This window comes from Sarcophilus harrisii, chromosome 4 (assembly GCF_902635505.1).
Source record: "Sarcophilus harrisii chromosome 4, mSarHar1.11, whole genome shotgun sequence".
NCBI classification, from domain to species: Eukaryota; Metazoa; Chordata; class Mammalia; order Dasyuromorphia; family Dasyuridae; genus Sarcophilus; species Sarcophilus harrisii.
Window position 1 is genome coordinate 335,664,430 of NC_045429.1, and position 16,761 is coordinate 335,681,190.

A 16,761-nucleotide genomic window follows, 5' to 3' on the forward strand; every position below is an offset into this window, starting at 1 on the left:
TGGGGCTTAGGGCACCCCAACCTAGTTCCACAGGCCAGGACAGGAAAAAGCAGATTTGCGTTGGAAAATCTTCTGACCTGCAGAAGTAATCCCACTCCACCCATCTCTGCAAACAGAGTCAGGGTTCACGTGTGACTGAAAGTTGCATCTTAGATGGTGATGAAATGAAGATATTGTCCAGAATTCCAAATGGAAGGGAATAGAGGTAGGGGGTTGGAATCAAGTTTTATAACTTTTCTCCCTAAGACAAAGCAGGGTTTATATTCTCTCTATTCTAACTAAAATAGTCTTATTCTTTGGGGAAATTGGTTTCAGCCTTCTGGGATTGCTTTGAAGAGTGCTTTTTTTTTCTTCTGACATCCAAGAGTAGTTTCATTCTGAAACTATGGCTTTTTACCTCATCTCCCCACAATCCCTACCCCACTAGGCTCTTTCCTAGACCCAGGCCACTCCCAACTCTCACTTTTAGATCTTGAGGATAACCCAAGCATCCTGAACTCTTGCTGTTAGCTCTCAATACACCTCTTCTCTCCCTTTTGTTGGGGTTGATGTGGTTGGTTCAGGCAGGCTTCTCAGGTGGGGTATTTTCTCTGTTTGAAACACCAAGAAAATCCTTTTACAATGAAATATCAGAGAGATAGAGAAGAAGAAGAAGAAGAAGAGAGAGTGACCCTCTTCCAACCCTAGCAGCTTTGAAATTCTTGGTGTTAACTTGTCGAAGCAGCTTAGCCACTTGGGGCTGGAGGGCAATGAGGTCCTTGGGGATGGGTTAGAGTTGGGGAGGTGATTCTCTAAGGGGAGAAGGTGGTGGTGGTCTCCGCCTCCATGCTCATGGAGAAGCGCCGGTTCTGTCGGCACGAAGATAAGTTTAGGAGGCGCTCTTGGCTGAGGCAGCCAAAGGTCTTGAGAAGCTTGAAGAGGTCTTGGCGAAACTTGACGCCGATGAAGGCGTAGAGGAAAGGGTTGAGACAACAGCGCAGGCACGCAAGGCTATAGGTGACGTCGCTGGCTATGTCCAGTTGCTTGCTGTGTTCACAGTCAGTGGAGGTTCTGTTGAGGGCCGCCACGGTCTTGGCCAGGACCACACCATTGTAGGGTAGCTGGAAGACGATAAAGACGATGACCACGGCGATGATGACCTTGATGGCCTTGTTGCGCTCAAAATTGCGGGCTTGCAGCAGCGTGCGGATGATGACGAGGTAGCAAGAGAACATGACCAGCAGCGGGATTAAGAAGCCGATCACCATCTGGGCTACCTGGATGATGGTTGTGAAGGTTTCCAGGTCTTCGGTCACCAGAGAGCAACGCCCATTCTTGAGGACGTTGCTGTAGATCAGCTCTGGGGTGGAGAAGAGGAAGGCTAGCATCCAGACCACGCAGCAGGAGATCTGGCTGATGAGGATTATGCGGTTTCGGTGGCGGTGGGCGGAGACAGCCTGGACGATGGCGAAGTAGCGGTCCACACTGATGCAGAGCAGCAGGAGCATGCCGCTGAAGAAACTCATTTTGTAGGTGCAGTAGACGGCTTTGCAGAGGATAGGGCCGAAAATCCAGGACTTGGCGGCGCTGACTGCCCAAAAGGGCAGGGTCAGGAGGAAAAGGATGTCGGCCACCGCTAAGTTCAGCAGGTAGATGTCGGTCATGGTTTTGAGTCTCTTAAAATATATGTAGGTCAGCATGACCAGCCCATTGCCCAGAAGGCCCACGAAGCAGATGACTGAGTACATGGTGGGCAGGAACCAGGCTTTGAAATCCCGGACGTCTTTTTTGTAGCAAAGAGATTCAAATTGGCTGTAGTCCACTGTGGTGTTTTCGTCAGCATAGTCATCAGTGACTCCATCATAGCACAGGCAGACCTGTGGGTGAGATGGGATGGAGGAAGCAGGGAAAAAGGGGAAATACCTGATTTATTCTGGGGATTGTAAATGGTGAAAAAGGAAAAAAGTTTTACTTAAAAATCTGGCAGGGGGTCAAGGAAGGGGAGCAAGTGATTGAACTTTCTTTGACCACTCATAGATTGAAACTCAATTTCTACTAATCCATAGCTTACTTTGTGAGTGGTTTAGTTGTCATTTCCAAAGCATGGGTGTTTGTATTGTTTTCCTTATTAGAAAGAAGTACTTTGAGAGTGTAGCTCCCTTTTCCTTTATGTAAACATAATATCAAAATAATAAATCTATTTAACATAAATAAATAAAAATAGCAAAATATCTCCCCTAAAGCACCCAATACATGGCCCTGTATAGTAAGGCTACTAAACAATTAGGGAATGATTTCAGGTTGGTACATAATAGATTTTGGAGTTAGGAGATCTGAGTTCAAATCTCAGTTTTGACAGATATGAGGTTATTAATTACCTAAAGGTCACTTTACCTCTCTGAGCCTTAATTTCTTCCTTTGTAAAATGGAGTACCTGCCTGATCATAAATAAGATAATAAAAAGCACATTACCCATCTCAAAGCACTAGATAATTATCAGCTATTTTTATTCCATAGCAAAGATTTAAATATATAGTATAGATTGATGAAGCATTTATTAAGAAGTTCTTAATATGCCAGCACTGTGCTATTTATAGCCTTTGACATATGCTATATATTTAAATACTTGATGAATGAATGAATGACAGGGGCAGCTTGGTGGGATGGATGGATATTTCTTCCTTCCCCATTGCCCCAGCACCTGTGTCTACCATATCTGTCAATCCTTCTCTGTTTCCCCAGTCCAGATGTGTGTGCTCAAAAAAGGAAATAGAGGCTTTCCCCTTCTCTCTCTGTCTGTTTCTGTCTCACACTCTCTCTCTGTCTTGCTCTCTATCTGTCTCTGTCTCTGTCTCTCTCTCGCTTTCTCCCTCTCTCTTTCTTACTCATACTTACACTCATTCGCTCATTATTTCTCTTTTTCTGTGTGTCTTTTCCAATCTGTATAATCCAGTGGCTAATAAATCTTTTTTTAGACTCATCTGCCTAGGAGAGTTCAGATGGCCTTCAGTGATTTTATTGTGGAGGGGGAGGGCATATATTTTGCTGTGAAGCACAGCATTTGAGAGGGCCCTGTAGTTGGGATCCCAGGGAAACCTAGAGAACTAGCAAAAATAGCACTCTAACTTGAATCCCAGGATTCGAGGCCAAAGCTCAGACTCTAGCCTAATGGTTCTAGTTGGCTCAAAAAATGTTTAGCTTCCTGAAGGCAGATTTCCATTTATTATTTATTTATTTTGCAAGGCCTTGTAACTAGTAGTCACTTCATAAATGCTGCTGGTTTAGCTTGGCTTGGACTAGCTGCATTCCTGGCCCATTAGTAGGGGGAGGGATGAGACAATAGACTCTTTGAGTTCTTTTATTTGGTATTTTGATGATAATAATTCTTTTTGCAGAGTATTATTTCCCAATATTCATAAGAGATAAGAGAATACAAAATGAGGAAACTGAGTCTCATAGAAGTCAAATAACAATATCAGTGAATCCTAGAGCTGGAAGATAACTTAGAGCTTATCTGGTCTAAACCTCTCATTTATAGATTTCTTCAAGAGAGGACCTCCTAAGATTGTATAGCTAAGAAGAATTGGAGATAGAATATCAACATGGATGTTCTGGCCCACCTATTTACTATTCTGCTTCCCATCAAAGTCAGCACTCACTCTTTCCCCTATCCTAGGCCATTCTTAAAGTAACTATGACCCAAAGCTGGCCAACTTCTCAGTCAGAGGAGTATATTCCAGGGACAGAATCTTCAGAAACTTGGAGTTGCCCAAGCCCCAGCCTCCTTGTTCCCCTCCCCAACTGCTTAGCACATCCTTTGGTCTGACTCTTTCAGCTTGGCTCCCCCTTCTATCCTCTCCCTACACAGAGAGCTCCCTAAACCTCCTCTCTCCCTTCCTCTTTCTCCAGCTCCACTTTTTTTTTAAACTCTCAGGTTCTCCCTGTACAACACTGTAGCAGCTCACAACCCACCACATCCTGTTCCACCTGAGCCGACTCCCTCATGTAGAAGGGAAATACAAGCCACAGCTCCTGTTCTCTCAATCCTCCCCCCTCTCCTAAACCCCAATCTCTTAACTCTCACTGCCAGAAATATAACTGCTGCACAACCCTAGAATAAGAGGCAGAAGAATAATAAAATCTCGGAAGAGGCTTCAGAAGCCAGCTAGGCCTACCTTTACCTGAATAATAATCTCGACAGCACCTCCAGAACTTATCCTTTAGTCTCTGTTTGGCGACCTTTAGAGAGGGGACCCATTGTCTTCCAAGACAACCCTTTCCCCTTTGGGAGAATGAGTACTTTTTTCTTTCCATTGAACAGAAATCTGCCAATCCCCCTGACTTCACCTAGTTCTGTCCACTGGGGACAATCTGGACAAAACTAATTCTTCTATCCAACTTCCCAACAAATACTTGAAGACAGGTACTGTGTTCACCCTAAATCTAAGGCACAAGCATGAGAAAGGGAGTTGGGGGTAAGGGAAACAAGGCTACTCTCAAAGATGTGGGTCCCAAGTGCCAGAAGTCCTCTGGACTTTCAGTAATGGATGATGATTAGAGAACTGGACTTTGTTCTTGGAAAGATGCTTCTCTGTTTATCTGGATATGCTGAGAGTCAAGTTTATATTATCTGATTCATTTTAATGTTGGGTAGACCTCTGTGTCTACTCCATTCATTTCCTCAAGACCTTCTTATGAACTACCATCATCCACTCATACATGAGACTTGGATTCTTTCAATCAATGATTTTTGAACTTAGATTCATAGGTAGATTTGGGATCAGATAAGGTAATAAACTTGGATGTGAAAAAAATGACATCTTTATTTTTATTTTCTTCAATTATTTAAAAAAAAATCTTCTTTTAAGAATGGGTCTCTAGGGATCCCATAATGCCAAAGGAATCCAAACACAAAAAGGTTAAGATTCCCTAGGTAGATTAACCTGATTAATAAGGTTTCTTTTGAGCTCAATTCCCTCATCTGAAATCTGTTTCTTCTGGAACGTAAGCCCTTAGAGAGCAGGTTCTATTTTGGTTTTGTCTTTGAATCTTTAATATCCAGCACAGTGCCTGACACATAGTAGGTATTTAATATTTATGTTGGATTGAATTGAATCTATAAAATGGGAATTGACATATAACTGGACAGAATTGTGTAAAATGTCAGTGATGAAATGATAATGATTATAAATCCTGCCCTATGTTCAATGAACTAGTTTTGTGGTTCTTTCAATGTTTTTTCCCTCTTCTGCCTTCCCCACCCCACCTAGAGAATTTGGGTTGATTCTATCCATTTCATAAATGAGAAACTGAGATTTGAGAGATGCATTTTGCAGAGGAAAATTGGAACAATGAATATGAAATATGGGAAACTTGAGGTCACTAAGATTTACTTGGGTTATCAGACTAAATATGTTCCCTCTTTCTACCCCTCCCCCCTTGCCTACATGAATTTTTATAATTTTAGCTTTCAATTAAGTGTGTAACTGTGAGTGAAAACATAAGAGCTTTGTCCTTGGTGGTACAATGAAATGGGGGCTGGCTTACAGTTAAAAGGCTTGGGTTCGAATGATGGGCAAATCACCTTTTTTCTCTCTTTGGCCCACCATTTCTCATCTGCAAAATGAGATGGGTGATCTAGATGACCTCTAAAGACTCTCAACATCCCTGATCTTATGATCTACATCTTTTTAATATTGCTTCTTTCTGAAAGGACACAAGGTATGTCCTTAATTCAAGTCGCTCTAAGGGAGAGGGGATGGGAATATTTAATTCTTCCCCCATGAAAAAACATGAAGAAATATGACCCAGGTTTGTGTGACTTCTGCACTTTAGAGAGCAGAGAGAATGAAAATTAAGGGTGCAGTTGTAAAATAACTATTATTACTTTCTAATCTAAAGTGTTCTCCATCAGACCCCCCTACCACTGACTTGGTGGGGAACTCTTACCTGACAAATAACAAACAGGGTCACCACCATTACATTCTGCATCCCTTTTCCTGTAGAAGACAAAAACATAGTATTATCAGTTGGCTCAGGAACTGGGGAGTGGGGGTCCATAGTAGAAATATTGAAAGTGAAGACATGGGTTCCAAATCCTGCTCCCCAACACATCTTATCTTTGTGTCCCTAGGCAAAATATGTAATCTCTCTGAGCCTCAGCCTTCTCATCTGTAAAGGACAAAAGCTGACATTTATAAAGTACTTTGAGGTTTGCAAAGAGCTATGCTGTTCAAACTGCTCATTGGAAGGATGAACACGGAAACTGAAGCTTAAACATTTAGGCCACATAATGAGAAGATAGAACTCATTGTAAGAGACTCTGATGTTGGGAAAGACTGAAGGCAAAAGGAGAAGGGACGACTAAGGATGAAATAGTGTCATGGAAGCCATAGGTATGAGCTTAGACAGTAAAAGATGGAAGGATTTGGAATGCTTATCAACCACAGGATCATAAAGAGTAGGAGATAACTGACTGAATTAACTAGAATGCTATTCACACATTAACTTATTTGAGCTTCAGTACCTGAGACAGGTACAATGAGAGCAATACCATTATTCCCATTGTGTTCAGTTGTTTCAATCACGTCCAACTCTTTTGTGAGATCTCTCTCTCTCTCTCTCTCTCTCTCTCTCTTTCTCTCGCTCTCTTTCACTCTGTCTGTCTGTCTCTCTCTGTCTCTCTCTATCTCTGTCTCTCTGTCTCTCTTGCCAAGGATATTGGAGTGGGTTTGCCATTTCCTTTTCTAGCTTATTTTACAGATGAGGAAACTGAGGCAGACAAGATAAATTGGGGTTTTCTTGGCAAAGATACTGAAGTGGTTTGCCATTTCTCTAGCTCATTTTACCGATGAGGAAACAGAGGCAAATGGGGTAAGTGACTTGACCAGGGTCACACAGCTAGTATGTGTTTGACATTGGAATTGAATTCACCTCTTCCTGATTTCAGGCCTGGTGCTCTATCTATAGTGTTCCCTACCTCTCCTATTTCCAATATGCAGATAAGGAAATTGAGGTTCATAATAGTTAACTGAACTTGCCCATGGTCCCATGGTTAGGAAGTAATTGAGCTACTATTTGAACCCAGGGCTTCTGGTTCCTAGTTAAGAACTCCTGCTACACCACATTTTCTTCTTAATACCATTTGTTCCCCTCCTCTTTCCCTACCTCAAGTATTATGTGTTGTTTTGAGGATCAAGTGAGATCATGCATGGAAAGAGTTTTTGCAAAGCTTGAAGTGCTATGTAAATGTCAACTCTTATTGTTATGTTCCCCTGTTCCTTATTAAAGAGAGGGGAGAGGGGAAGAGATGCTGGGAACTTTCATCATGGGCATTGCTACTACGTATTGTGTTTGTTGAAACAGAACATCAGAACCAGATTGTGCCTGCAAATATCTGGCCAGCAGCCCAGCCCACTCCCCTTGCTCTCTCTTTCTCCTCCTCCTCCCCTCTCAACAGCCAGCTCTGTATCCCAGTCCTGGTCCATCTCTCTACAAGGGGAGTAGAGGGCCCCTTCCCCACCTCTTGGAGGCTACTTCATTCCCCCCTAAGAAATTCCTAGGCCCAGTTCTAGTTAGCTAGAATTGACTCTGACTCGTCTGCTCTCCATATCCTACAGTCTTGAGGCAGGGAAGCAAGAAAGCCAGGGCCAGACTGAAATTTTGCTCAAAATAGTTATCCAAGGAGAGTTGTCCTCTGGGTCTAGGTGCTGCTGCATAGATTAGATGTCCCCAGTCAGATGCTCTGGGTCCTTCCTGAGCCTGGCTGGGTAGCTCTGGGAAATATGTTTATGAATTAAATTGGGTGTGTGACTGGCTTCACTTACTTTCTAAACCTCTGGATGGGGAAGGCTGAAGCCCAGAGGTCCCTCAGTTCTATACCCAATCAGAAACAATGTTGCTTTTAGCCAGAGTCTTATCCCTTCTTATATTAAAGTGGATTATGACAGTCCCCCAGGAGATGAGAGAAAGGACTAAGTCAGGAGGTGATGGGGAGGTAGTGGGGAAAACCTGACTTGGATGGAAAGTCACATGACCTTACATTTGAATTTGACACTTGTACCTTGTGTTCCTGTGGGCAAGCACTTCCCATATCGCTGCCTCAGTTTCTTTCCTTTCCTTTCTTTTTCTTTTCTTTTCCTTCCTTTCCTTTTCTTTCTTTCTTTGTTTATTCTTTTCTTCCCATCCTTTTTACTTCCTTCTTCCTTCCTTTCCTCCTTCCTTCCTTCCTTTGTTCTTTCCTTCCTTCTCTTCCTCTCTCCTTCCTTCCAATCCTCTTTTCCTTCCTTCCCTTCCTTCCAATTCCCTTCCTTTCTTCCCATCTTCTTTTCCTTTCTTCCTTCTTTCCTTCTCTCCTTCCATCCCTTCCTCCTTCCTTTTTTCCCATCCTCTTTTACTTCATTCATTTCTCCTTTCTTTTGTGCTTTGATTTCTTAAACTAAGGACATTGAACTAGATGATCTCTAAGACTATTTCAGCTTTAGATGCAAGATTCCAACTTTCCAGAAGCTGGGGGACTGGGATATTCTTTGGTGGGGAGAAATGGTAGGGAAGAGACCACTAGTGCCTTCAGTTAAATTTTCTTTAACACTGCTTAATGGACTGATACTCTGACTTTGTCTCTGTTTCTATCTCTGTCTCTGTCTTTCTTTGTTCTGCCTCTGTGTGTATGTGTGTGTGTGTGTGTGTGTGTGTGTGTGTGTGTGAGTGTGTGTTATTGTTATCCTGCTTTACAGACGAAAAAAAATAAGGCAAAAAGATTTTTTTTTGTTTTTATTTTTTGAGGCAATTAAAGTTAAGTGACTTGTCTTGGGTCACTTAGCAATTATCAAGTATCTGAGGTCTAATTTGAATTCAACTCCTCCTGACTGCAAGACCAATGCTCTACCTACTGTCACCTAGCTGTCTCCAGAAAGAGGTTTTTAAGTAACTTGCTCAGTCACACAGCTAGTAAGGGCTGAATTTGAACTCAGATCTTCCTGATTCCAGGGCCAGAGCTCCATTCCACCTAACTGCTTTTCCATATTTAACCTCCTACTGGTCACTTTCCCCTCTGAGTTTCCCTTTCCTTTAAAAAATAAAATAAAATGAAATGAAAATGTAGAATAACATGCTCTCCAAGGTCCCTTTCGATTCCATATTCCTCTTTGGAGAGGGCGACTTGGATTTGGCAGCTCTCTCCTACTTAGAACTGGAGAAATGAGAACTACTTTCCCACTCAGAAGCCTTTATCAATCAGGGGAGTTCACAGGTATCCACAGCCTCCCAAGCCTGGGTGCAATCCCTGTGGAATTGTTTCCTTGTCTACACTGCCACCTGCTGGAAATGATTTGGCAGGACAATTAAAATTTCCTCTGCCCCAGGGGGTGAGGGAGGAGTTTTTTAGTTTTGTGGGGAAAGGGGCTTGTGATTCCCTGGACTGTCCTTGGGGGAAAAGAGGAAATGGAGCCAAACAACACAAAAGTATAAATCTCTTTGTCTCCCCAAATTGTCCATACCGTCTCATTCATGTCCCCTGGCTATCAGGAGAAATAGCACTGGATCCCAGGTTCTGGGTCCAAAGCCCCACCTTGCTACTTGCTACCTAAGTGATGGCAGATAGGTAAATTACACATCTACTCTGCGTCTTAATTTCCTCTTCTGTGAAATGATGGATGTTAGACTGGGTCGTCTCTAAGGTCCCTCCCAGCTTCAAATTTATGATCTTAGCATCTTTCTCCATTCAGTTGAATATTAGCAATTATTAAGAACATCAAGAAAATTGAAGAAGCTACTCTGAGTTTTCTTGAGAAAAACTACTACCCACTTTGCTTGGTTGGGGAACTGGGCCAAGGTAAGGGGAGTCAGATAAAGTTAATCAATAAGGAGACTCACAAAGAATTGTTTAGTTCAGGGGTTCTTTACCATTTTTGTTATGGACCCCTTAGGAAGTCTTGGGGAGCCTAGGGACCTCTACTCAAAATAATGTTTTTGAATGCAAAAAATTTCTTGTTTAGTCATTTCAAACACTTCATGACCCTATTTGGGGTTTTCTTGGCAAAGATACTGGGATGGTTTGCCATTTCCTTCTTCAGCTACAGATGACGAAACTAAGGCAAACATAGTTAACTGACTTGGCTAGGGTCACACAGATACTAAGTGTCTGAGATCAGATTTGAATGTATATGTTTTCCTGATTCCAAGTCCTATCCTCTGTGCCACCTAGTTGCCCCATGTAAAAAACACAGAGAATTATAAAGGATGCTATTTCTAATGAAACACTCATTCAAAACATATTTTAAAAGCAAATTTGCAATCCCTAGGTTAAGGGTTCCTAATTTTCCAGCTCAAGATACTTGTTTTGTGTTTTTTTTGTGTGTGTTATTTTGAAACTTCTAGTAATGGAGATCCCACTCATTATGTTCTGGAGCCATCCATTCCTGGCCCATTGAATCAGAGAAATAAAAAGCTGGACTAAAATGGGGAATAAATCTAGAAGAACCTAAAAGGTTCATTTCAATAGACATTTATTAAATACCTATGTCTAAAGAGATGAAAAAAGATAGTTCTTGCTTACAAAGAGCTTACAATCACTTTTCATTTAGCAGCATCTTTACAGTCTTCATAAAGAGGAGATATCATGTAGAGGAGAGAATCTGGGTTTGAATCCTGATTATTATTAGTTTGTTGGAGGCATTTGGGGTTGAGTGATTTGCCCAGAATCACACAGCTAGTTAAGTGTCTGAAGTTAGATTTAAACTCGGGGACAGTGCTCTGATTTTTAAAGCTTGCTGGTTGTGTGACTTGGAGCAAATCAAACTCTTTGAACCTTTTGTTTCTCCAGTTTTCACTTCCCATGTGATTGGGCTGTTGTAACATATAACGTTTATAAAGCATTTGTGAATTGATAGCACTATATTAAAGACAAGGAAGCTGAGGTAATCCAGAGAGGGAAAGAAAGCCTGAAGTTCCTTAGTTAATTAGACACAAAAGTAGAACTAGATCATCATGTTATAGATTTAGATCTGAAAGAATCTTAAATGTTATCTAGACAAGTTCACAAATTTGAGGAAACTGAGGTCCAGAGAAATTAAGGTCATAAAGGCACAACTGTTTTGAACCCAAATCCTGTCAAACTTATGTCCTATCTCTCAGTTCAGTACTCCTTCTCCTAGACTGTTTCATAAAAATATGTCCTTTCAACTTCCTTCCCTCAACTCATCTCTATTAATAGTCTTTAAACTAGTAAACCTCAGTTTCCCCATAAGATTCAGTCTGGGGCCAAGTCCATACTTGTCACACCCAGTTTTGGGGGATAGGGACATGTGCACTGACTCATCTCAGATAAGCTCTTAAGTTTTGTTGGACATGCAAATATCACTTAGTTACAGTTGAGAAAGTCTGTTCTGACTAGCAGTGGGAACCAACCTCCCCTTCCCTAAGGTGTTAATAAAGTCATCGAGAGTGAGAGTAGAACCAAGTCTTGTTTCTTTTTCACTCTCCTAGCCCCCCCCCTCCACCTTTGCCACCTCTGCCCTCTCCCTCCAGGACCTCCTATGTGTCCCTTTGTTCCCAGAAAGATCAGTCTGAGTGGAGATTGCCAGTTTCTGTGCCTGGGAGGAAAAGTTAAAGGGTCTGGGAGGCTGGGGACAGGTTTGGTTTTTTTCTTTTTCTAGAAAGGGTTGGCGGTACTGGGAAGATGCAGGGGAAATCCTGAGCCTACTAAGGATGGAGAGGTCAGTCATCTATTTATGAGTCAGAATTAACCAGCCATAGACAAATTAGTTTTTAGCTTGGACAGTACCAGTAAACTTGAGAGTTGGTAGATGGGATTTTGGGACGTGATTGACTTAAACACTGGGTATTTTTTGCAACTGTTACCTGTAGCTCTTATGATGAAGAAATTCCCTAAAATTCCTCTCTGAGTTTTCAACAAAAGAAACTCTCCCCATCTCCCCAGCCTGAGATTCAGGGGATTGTTGTCTTTCATTCCCTTCTCTCCATCCCCTCTAGCTTGCCAAATTATCTGGGTACCCAATTCTTCACTTTGTTCAAATGTAATATATTTATATTTGAAATTGAAATGTAAGGTAAGATCAAAGATTCATTAATCTAGAGCTTGAAGATACTTCAGAGGCTGTTCTATTTTACAGATGAGAAAACTGAGATACAGACAAACACTCTCTCACTGAGAGTTTATTGCCATTTCATGTACATGTCTGGTATTTGTGTATTTGCAAGCCTTTCTCCTCTTCCCATGCTCTTTTGCCTTTCTGTTCTTCTTCTCATTGCCCCTATAACTATTATACTCCCTACTCCTTCTATTCCTTAGAAGATTTTGCACTCCAGAGGTTCTACCTGGCACGAACAATTAGGAGATCTGGAAATCAACCAGCCTTGTAGATAGCTACCAGCTATCCACTCAGGAACAATGGAATGCTCAGACCAGTAGTACTAAAAATGGTTAAAATGATAATAACAACAACAACATCAGAGCCTTAGGCTCAAAGACAAGGGATCCAGAGCTCTACAGCTGGCCCTTGATTATCCATGAACTTCACCAGAGGAGTAGCCTGGACAATGAGATTTGTGCCTGAGTTTTCTCCTCTGTAAAAGAAGTTAGATTACATGATCTCTAAAGTCCCTTGCAACTCTGGTATCCTGAGGTTCTGTCCCTACACCTAAGTCTCATTTTATGTAAATGTTTCCCTATTGGATTATAAAGTCCCTGAGGACAGAGTATCTGGAGTGTACCTTTGTATCACCAATGTGTGCAGAATAATTTTAAAAACAATTGAATTGTTTGAACTTTCTCTTCTATCACATCTGTTACCAACCAGAGTTTTCCATTGAGGGTTAAGCAGGCAGTTTGACTTTCTCTTTTTGTCGTGGGAAGATAAGAAGTAAATTAGTAAATCTATGTTGGGGATATATGGAAAAGAGGAGAACCTTGCAATCTAAACAATCTGTAACAAGAATAGACAAACCTTGGACAATGGAGAAATGGCCATTATCATTTAAGCTAATAAGTCCACTGATCTCCCTCCCCTCTCCCCATAATCATCCTCCCTCCCTCACTCCCTCCTTCTCTCTCTCTCTCTCTCTCTTTCTCTCTCTCTCTCTCTCTCTCTGTCTGTCTCTGTTTCTCTCTATGTGTCTCTCTGTCTCTTTCTGTATCTTTCTCTCTGTCTCTCTCTCTCTATGTGTATCTCTGTATCTCTTTCTGTGTCTCTCTGTGTCTCTCTGTCTCTCTCCCTCTCTCTCTCTCTCTCTCTCTCTCACACACACACACACACACACACACACGTCCTGTCTTATGCTCAAAAAATAAATTTGTAGAGCCTAGATTGACACATACTCTTCCTTTCCCTCTCATTCTCTCAACACTTTTGGATTTAGCCTGTAATTTCATTGCCATAGGAAACTTCCAGTGAGGAATCTCCCTTCATCAATATTGGTTGCCATCTGCTCTATAATGTAGGATTTTCCTGCAGGAGTTCTTTACATTTTTTATATGATGGACTTCTTTGGCAACCTGGTGAAACTCACAAAACCTTTCTCAAAATGTTGGTGATAAAATAAAACACACAGGATTATAAAAGAACCTAATTATGTTGAAATGCATTCATCAAAATAGTTAAAGGAAAAAAAAAAACCAACCAAATTTACAGACCCTAGATTAAGGATTTCTGTTGTAAAAAGTTGCCTGAGGCACTGAGTAGTTGAATGGCTCACTCAAAGTTATTCATCCAGAAGACTTGAATCCGGGTTTTCCTGATCTTGAGGCTAATTATCCACCCTTTAAACCAGACTACTCAAGTTAAAAAAAAAAAAAAATCACTATAAGTGGTTGGCCCAAGTCAAAGTCAGAATGTATGGCCATCTTTCTGACTGATCTTTCTAGGGCATCAAGAGCTTGAGCAGCCCCTGTCCTGTGTACCTCTTCATTCCCCCCCCCCCCCTTACTCCTAGCACTCCCATCTCCCTTTGTTTTTGAGAATTCAAACCCTGACATCTTCCTTCTGTTTCTCAAAGCGGCTGAGAACAGTCATTCTCCCTGCTCATTCTAGTACTGAAAAGAGCCAGCGCAGCCCCATTCAATTTTCATTTTGTGTAAGAGAAACTAGGCAGTTAGCTTGCCCTGTCTGCCACTCCCCTACCTGCTCATGCCCTGCACTCCCCAAATGAAATGAGTGAAACCTAACCACCCAATGAGAGCAATGGGCCCTACCAACTGCCATGAGCCTATTCTTAATAATAACAATAATAATAAAACCTCTTGTGGTTTCACCCTTCTTATCTACCCACCATATCTCTAAACTCCTCTTTCTGTCTTGGTGAGCTGAGCTCCAAGAACCAATCTCCTTCTGTCACTAGCTTCTCTCAGGCTAGCATCCTCCAAAGCAGAGATGGATGGGAGCCTCAGAGCAATCCCAGGTGGGGCTGGCAGTCCTGGAAACATGGAGGAAGAGATGGGGCAGGATCAGGAGCAGGACAGGTGCAAGGGCCTCTCATTGGTAGGCTCTGAGTGATGGAGTTAAGGGCGTGAGGGAAGAGGGGCGCGACTTCTGAAAGATGAGGGAGAAGATGGTTTGGGGAGAGTGAGCTCTGTGCTGGGGTGAGAGAAGTCTCCAGGAGGTTTGGAGGAGCCCAGCTGGAATATATTCAGACACAGGGCACAGGATGATGGGACTTGGGTCAAAGCCCTGGGGGACTGATTTTTTTCAAAGCTACTTTGCAGAAAGCTGAGTCCAAGGTCCCAGATATGTGTATAGGGCATGGGTGAAGGGGCAGTAAAGGTAGGGATGATAAAGTATGGATTATGGTAGAAAGGCAAAGTAAAGCAAGGCAGAGTGTACTGAGGCACCTTCACTTTTAAAAGCCAGACTTCTTGTGGCTTTGAGGCCACTGTGGCAGCCAGCTTGCTGATGTGTTCAAGTGATCTAGGAACTCAGTTCTCCTGGCTGCCTGTTTTGACACTCATTTTATATTTCTGTGAAATGAAACTGATGGCTTCATAAAAATTCCCCAGAAAATTTTTGGCTCTTTATTCTCTCCAAAAAGGACAGATATATGACCCAGAGGATCAACGTGGGTTAGTTACAACGAAGCCTTTTGAATGGAAAATGTTGCCATGCACCTTAAGGTCTGACTATATAAGTCCCTTGTCTGGCAGGATTCACTTGCTTGGGACAGGAAGAGACCACCTAACTGGAAAGAAAGGCTGGACTCTGGCAATGGCAGCTTCCCAAACATTTTGCTTGTTTCAGGCAACATATTAAAAGAAGGATAGTTCTATATATGACTCCACCGATTCTGTCAAGCAACTTGACTAAGTCTTGCAGATTTATAGCAGAAGAAATAGAACTAGGAGAACTCTGGAAGTGGCTGTCCATCCTTCTTTTCAAATGGTTTAAAAATATTTATTTTTCTAAAGATTTAGAAGCACTGAAAATTTCCTTGGAATGTGAATCATTCTCTTGGAGAATCTGGGGTGGAGCATAATGCATCTGTGGCAAATTCAGTTGAGATATGGGGTTGGGGGGCAATGGCCTAGAGAACAGTGGTTTGACCATCTCATGAGGGTTAGAAAGATAGTAACTCAGGAGAGTAGTGCCATGGTAATGGGATTCTGGTAGGGAGTTATCCAGGGGCAGTTGACAGAAAAGTAAGACATGATGGGTAGATTGGTGGTCTTCATGAGTGGGAAAGCATGCTCACTCTGATTCCTTCCTTTCCATGTTGGCACTCTGGGACAAAGTCCTATTTGACCTAAGATTGTTACAGCTCTGATTTGGAGAGATCCTTATTTTCACACTCAGTGGCTGAGGCTTTTACCTATTGCCTGCTTTCAGAGGATAAACTGCCTTTCATTACTCTGCTCTCCCAATCTTGAACTAATCTAACTCTCCGTCAGGGGTCCTTCCTATCTCAGGTGGAAAAGGATGGACTCAGCTCTCAAACCTTCAATTGCTTTGCTTCTCCCTTCATATGAATGGCTGAGTGGTTATTTGTAGGTTCTGGCTCTACCTTTGGAGAAAGAGATATGAGAGGCAGTTTCTGTTGAGAGAAGTGTATTCCCAGCTAACTAAATATTGTCTAGTTTGACCCTGAGTGCCATGCTTGATCAGAAGTCCTTCCCACAGCTGATCCTAGAAAGTGGATTTTGAGAGTAACTCAATCTTATGTATTCCTAAGTGGGATTCTGATCAGTATTCCCACTGGGGATAAAATCCTTCTTTCCCCTCTATATCCCACAAGGTACAAGTATTACAAAGGCTCATGGAATTCCTAAAAGTATTATTTTCTTCTGCCCTCTTTTTCTCTATCTCCTTGCCAATTGGCTGAATCTAAGAATTATCATCTCCTCAAGGGTCCTCTGTAAGCCCCTTCCTGTGAATATCAGCAAGAAAAGTCCCCCTCCCCTCTAATCTCACTTACCTAGATCCATGATGCTTGTTCTGCCGTGGCTGTAATCACAAGAAGAGAGTGCCTACCTCCACACCCTTTAGTTCTGAAGCTGTGGAGGAAGCGGTATTTAGGTTCTTTTTATTGAGTGAGTAAAGGTGCACGTGATGCCAGTAGCTCAGCCTGCTGAGTGTTTCCTTCTCTTCTCCTCCCCTGCTTGGGTCACACAACAGTCCATCTTCTCAAAGAGCCCCTGAGTCACTATTGAAAGTTCTGCATTGAGAAAGTCCCTTCTCTAACTTTTGTGAATCCAGTTGCTAGTAGGGGAAATTGGGAGGCATGGTGATGTAATTCTGGTTGACCGCTTCATTGATTCTTCCAGTCAAGTCTGTGATT

At 42.2% G+C, this 16,761-nt stretch overlaps 1 protein-coding gene across 1 annotated transcript; it reads right to left on the minus strand.

Annotated features, from left to right (window-relative positions):
- Window positions 1-315: 315 nt before the first annotated feature.
- CCR7 (C-C motif chemokine receptor 7) lies at window positions 316-16,496 on the minus strand. The gene is made up of 3 exons (XM_003768253.4): window positions 16,399-16,496; window positions 5,929-5,978; window positions 316-1,856 (listed from the first exon to the last, which is right to left on the minus strand). The coding sequence occupies exons 1-3, from the start codon at window positions 16,406-16,408 to the stop codon at window positions 792-794; spliced, it is 1,125 nt and encodes a 374-aa protein (XP_003768301.1). The 5' UTR covers window positions 16,409-16,496; the 3' UTR covers window positions 316-791.
- Between the last annotated feature and the right edge of the window lie 265 nt (window positions 16,497-16,761).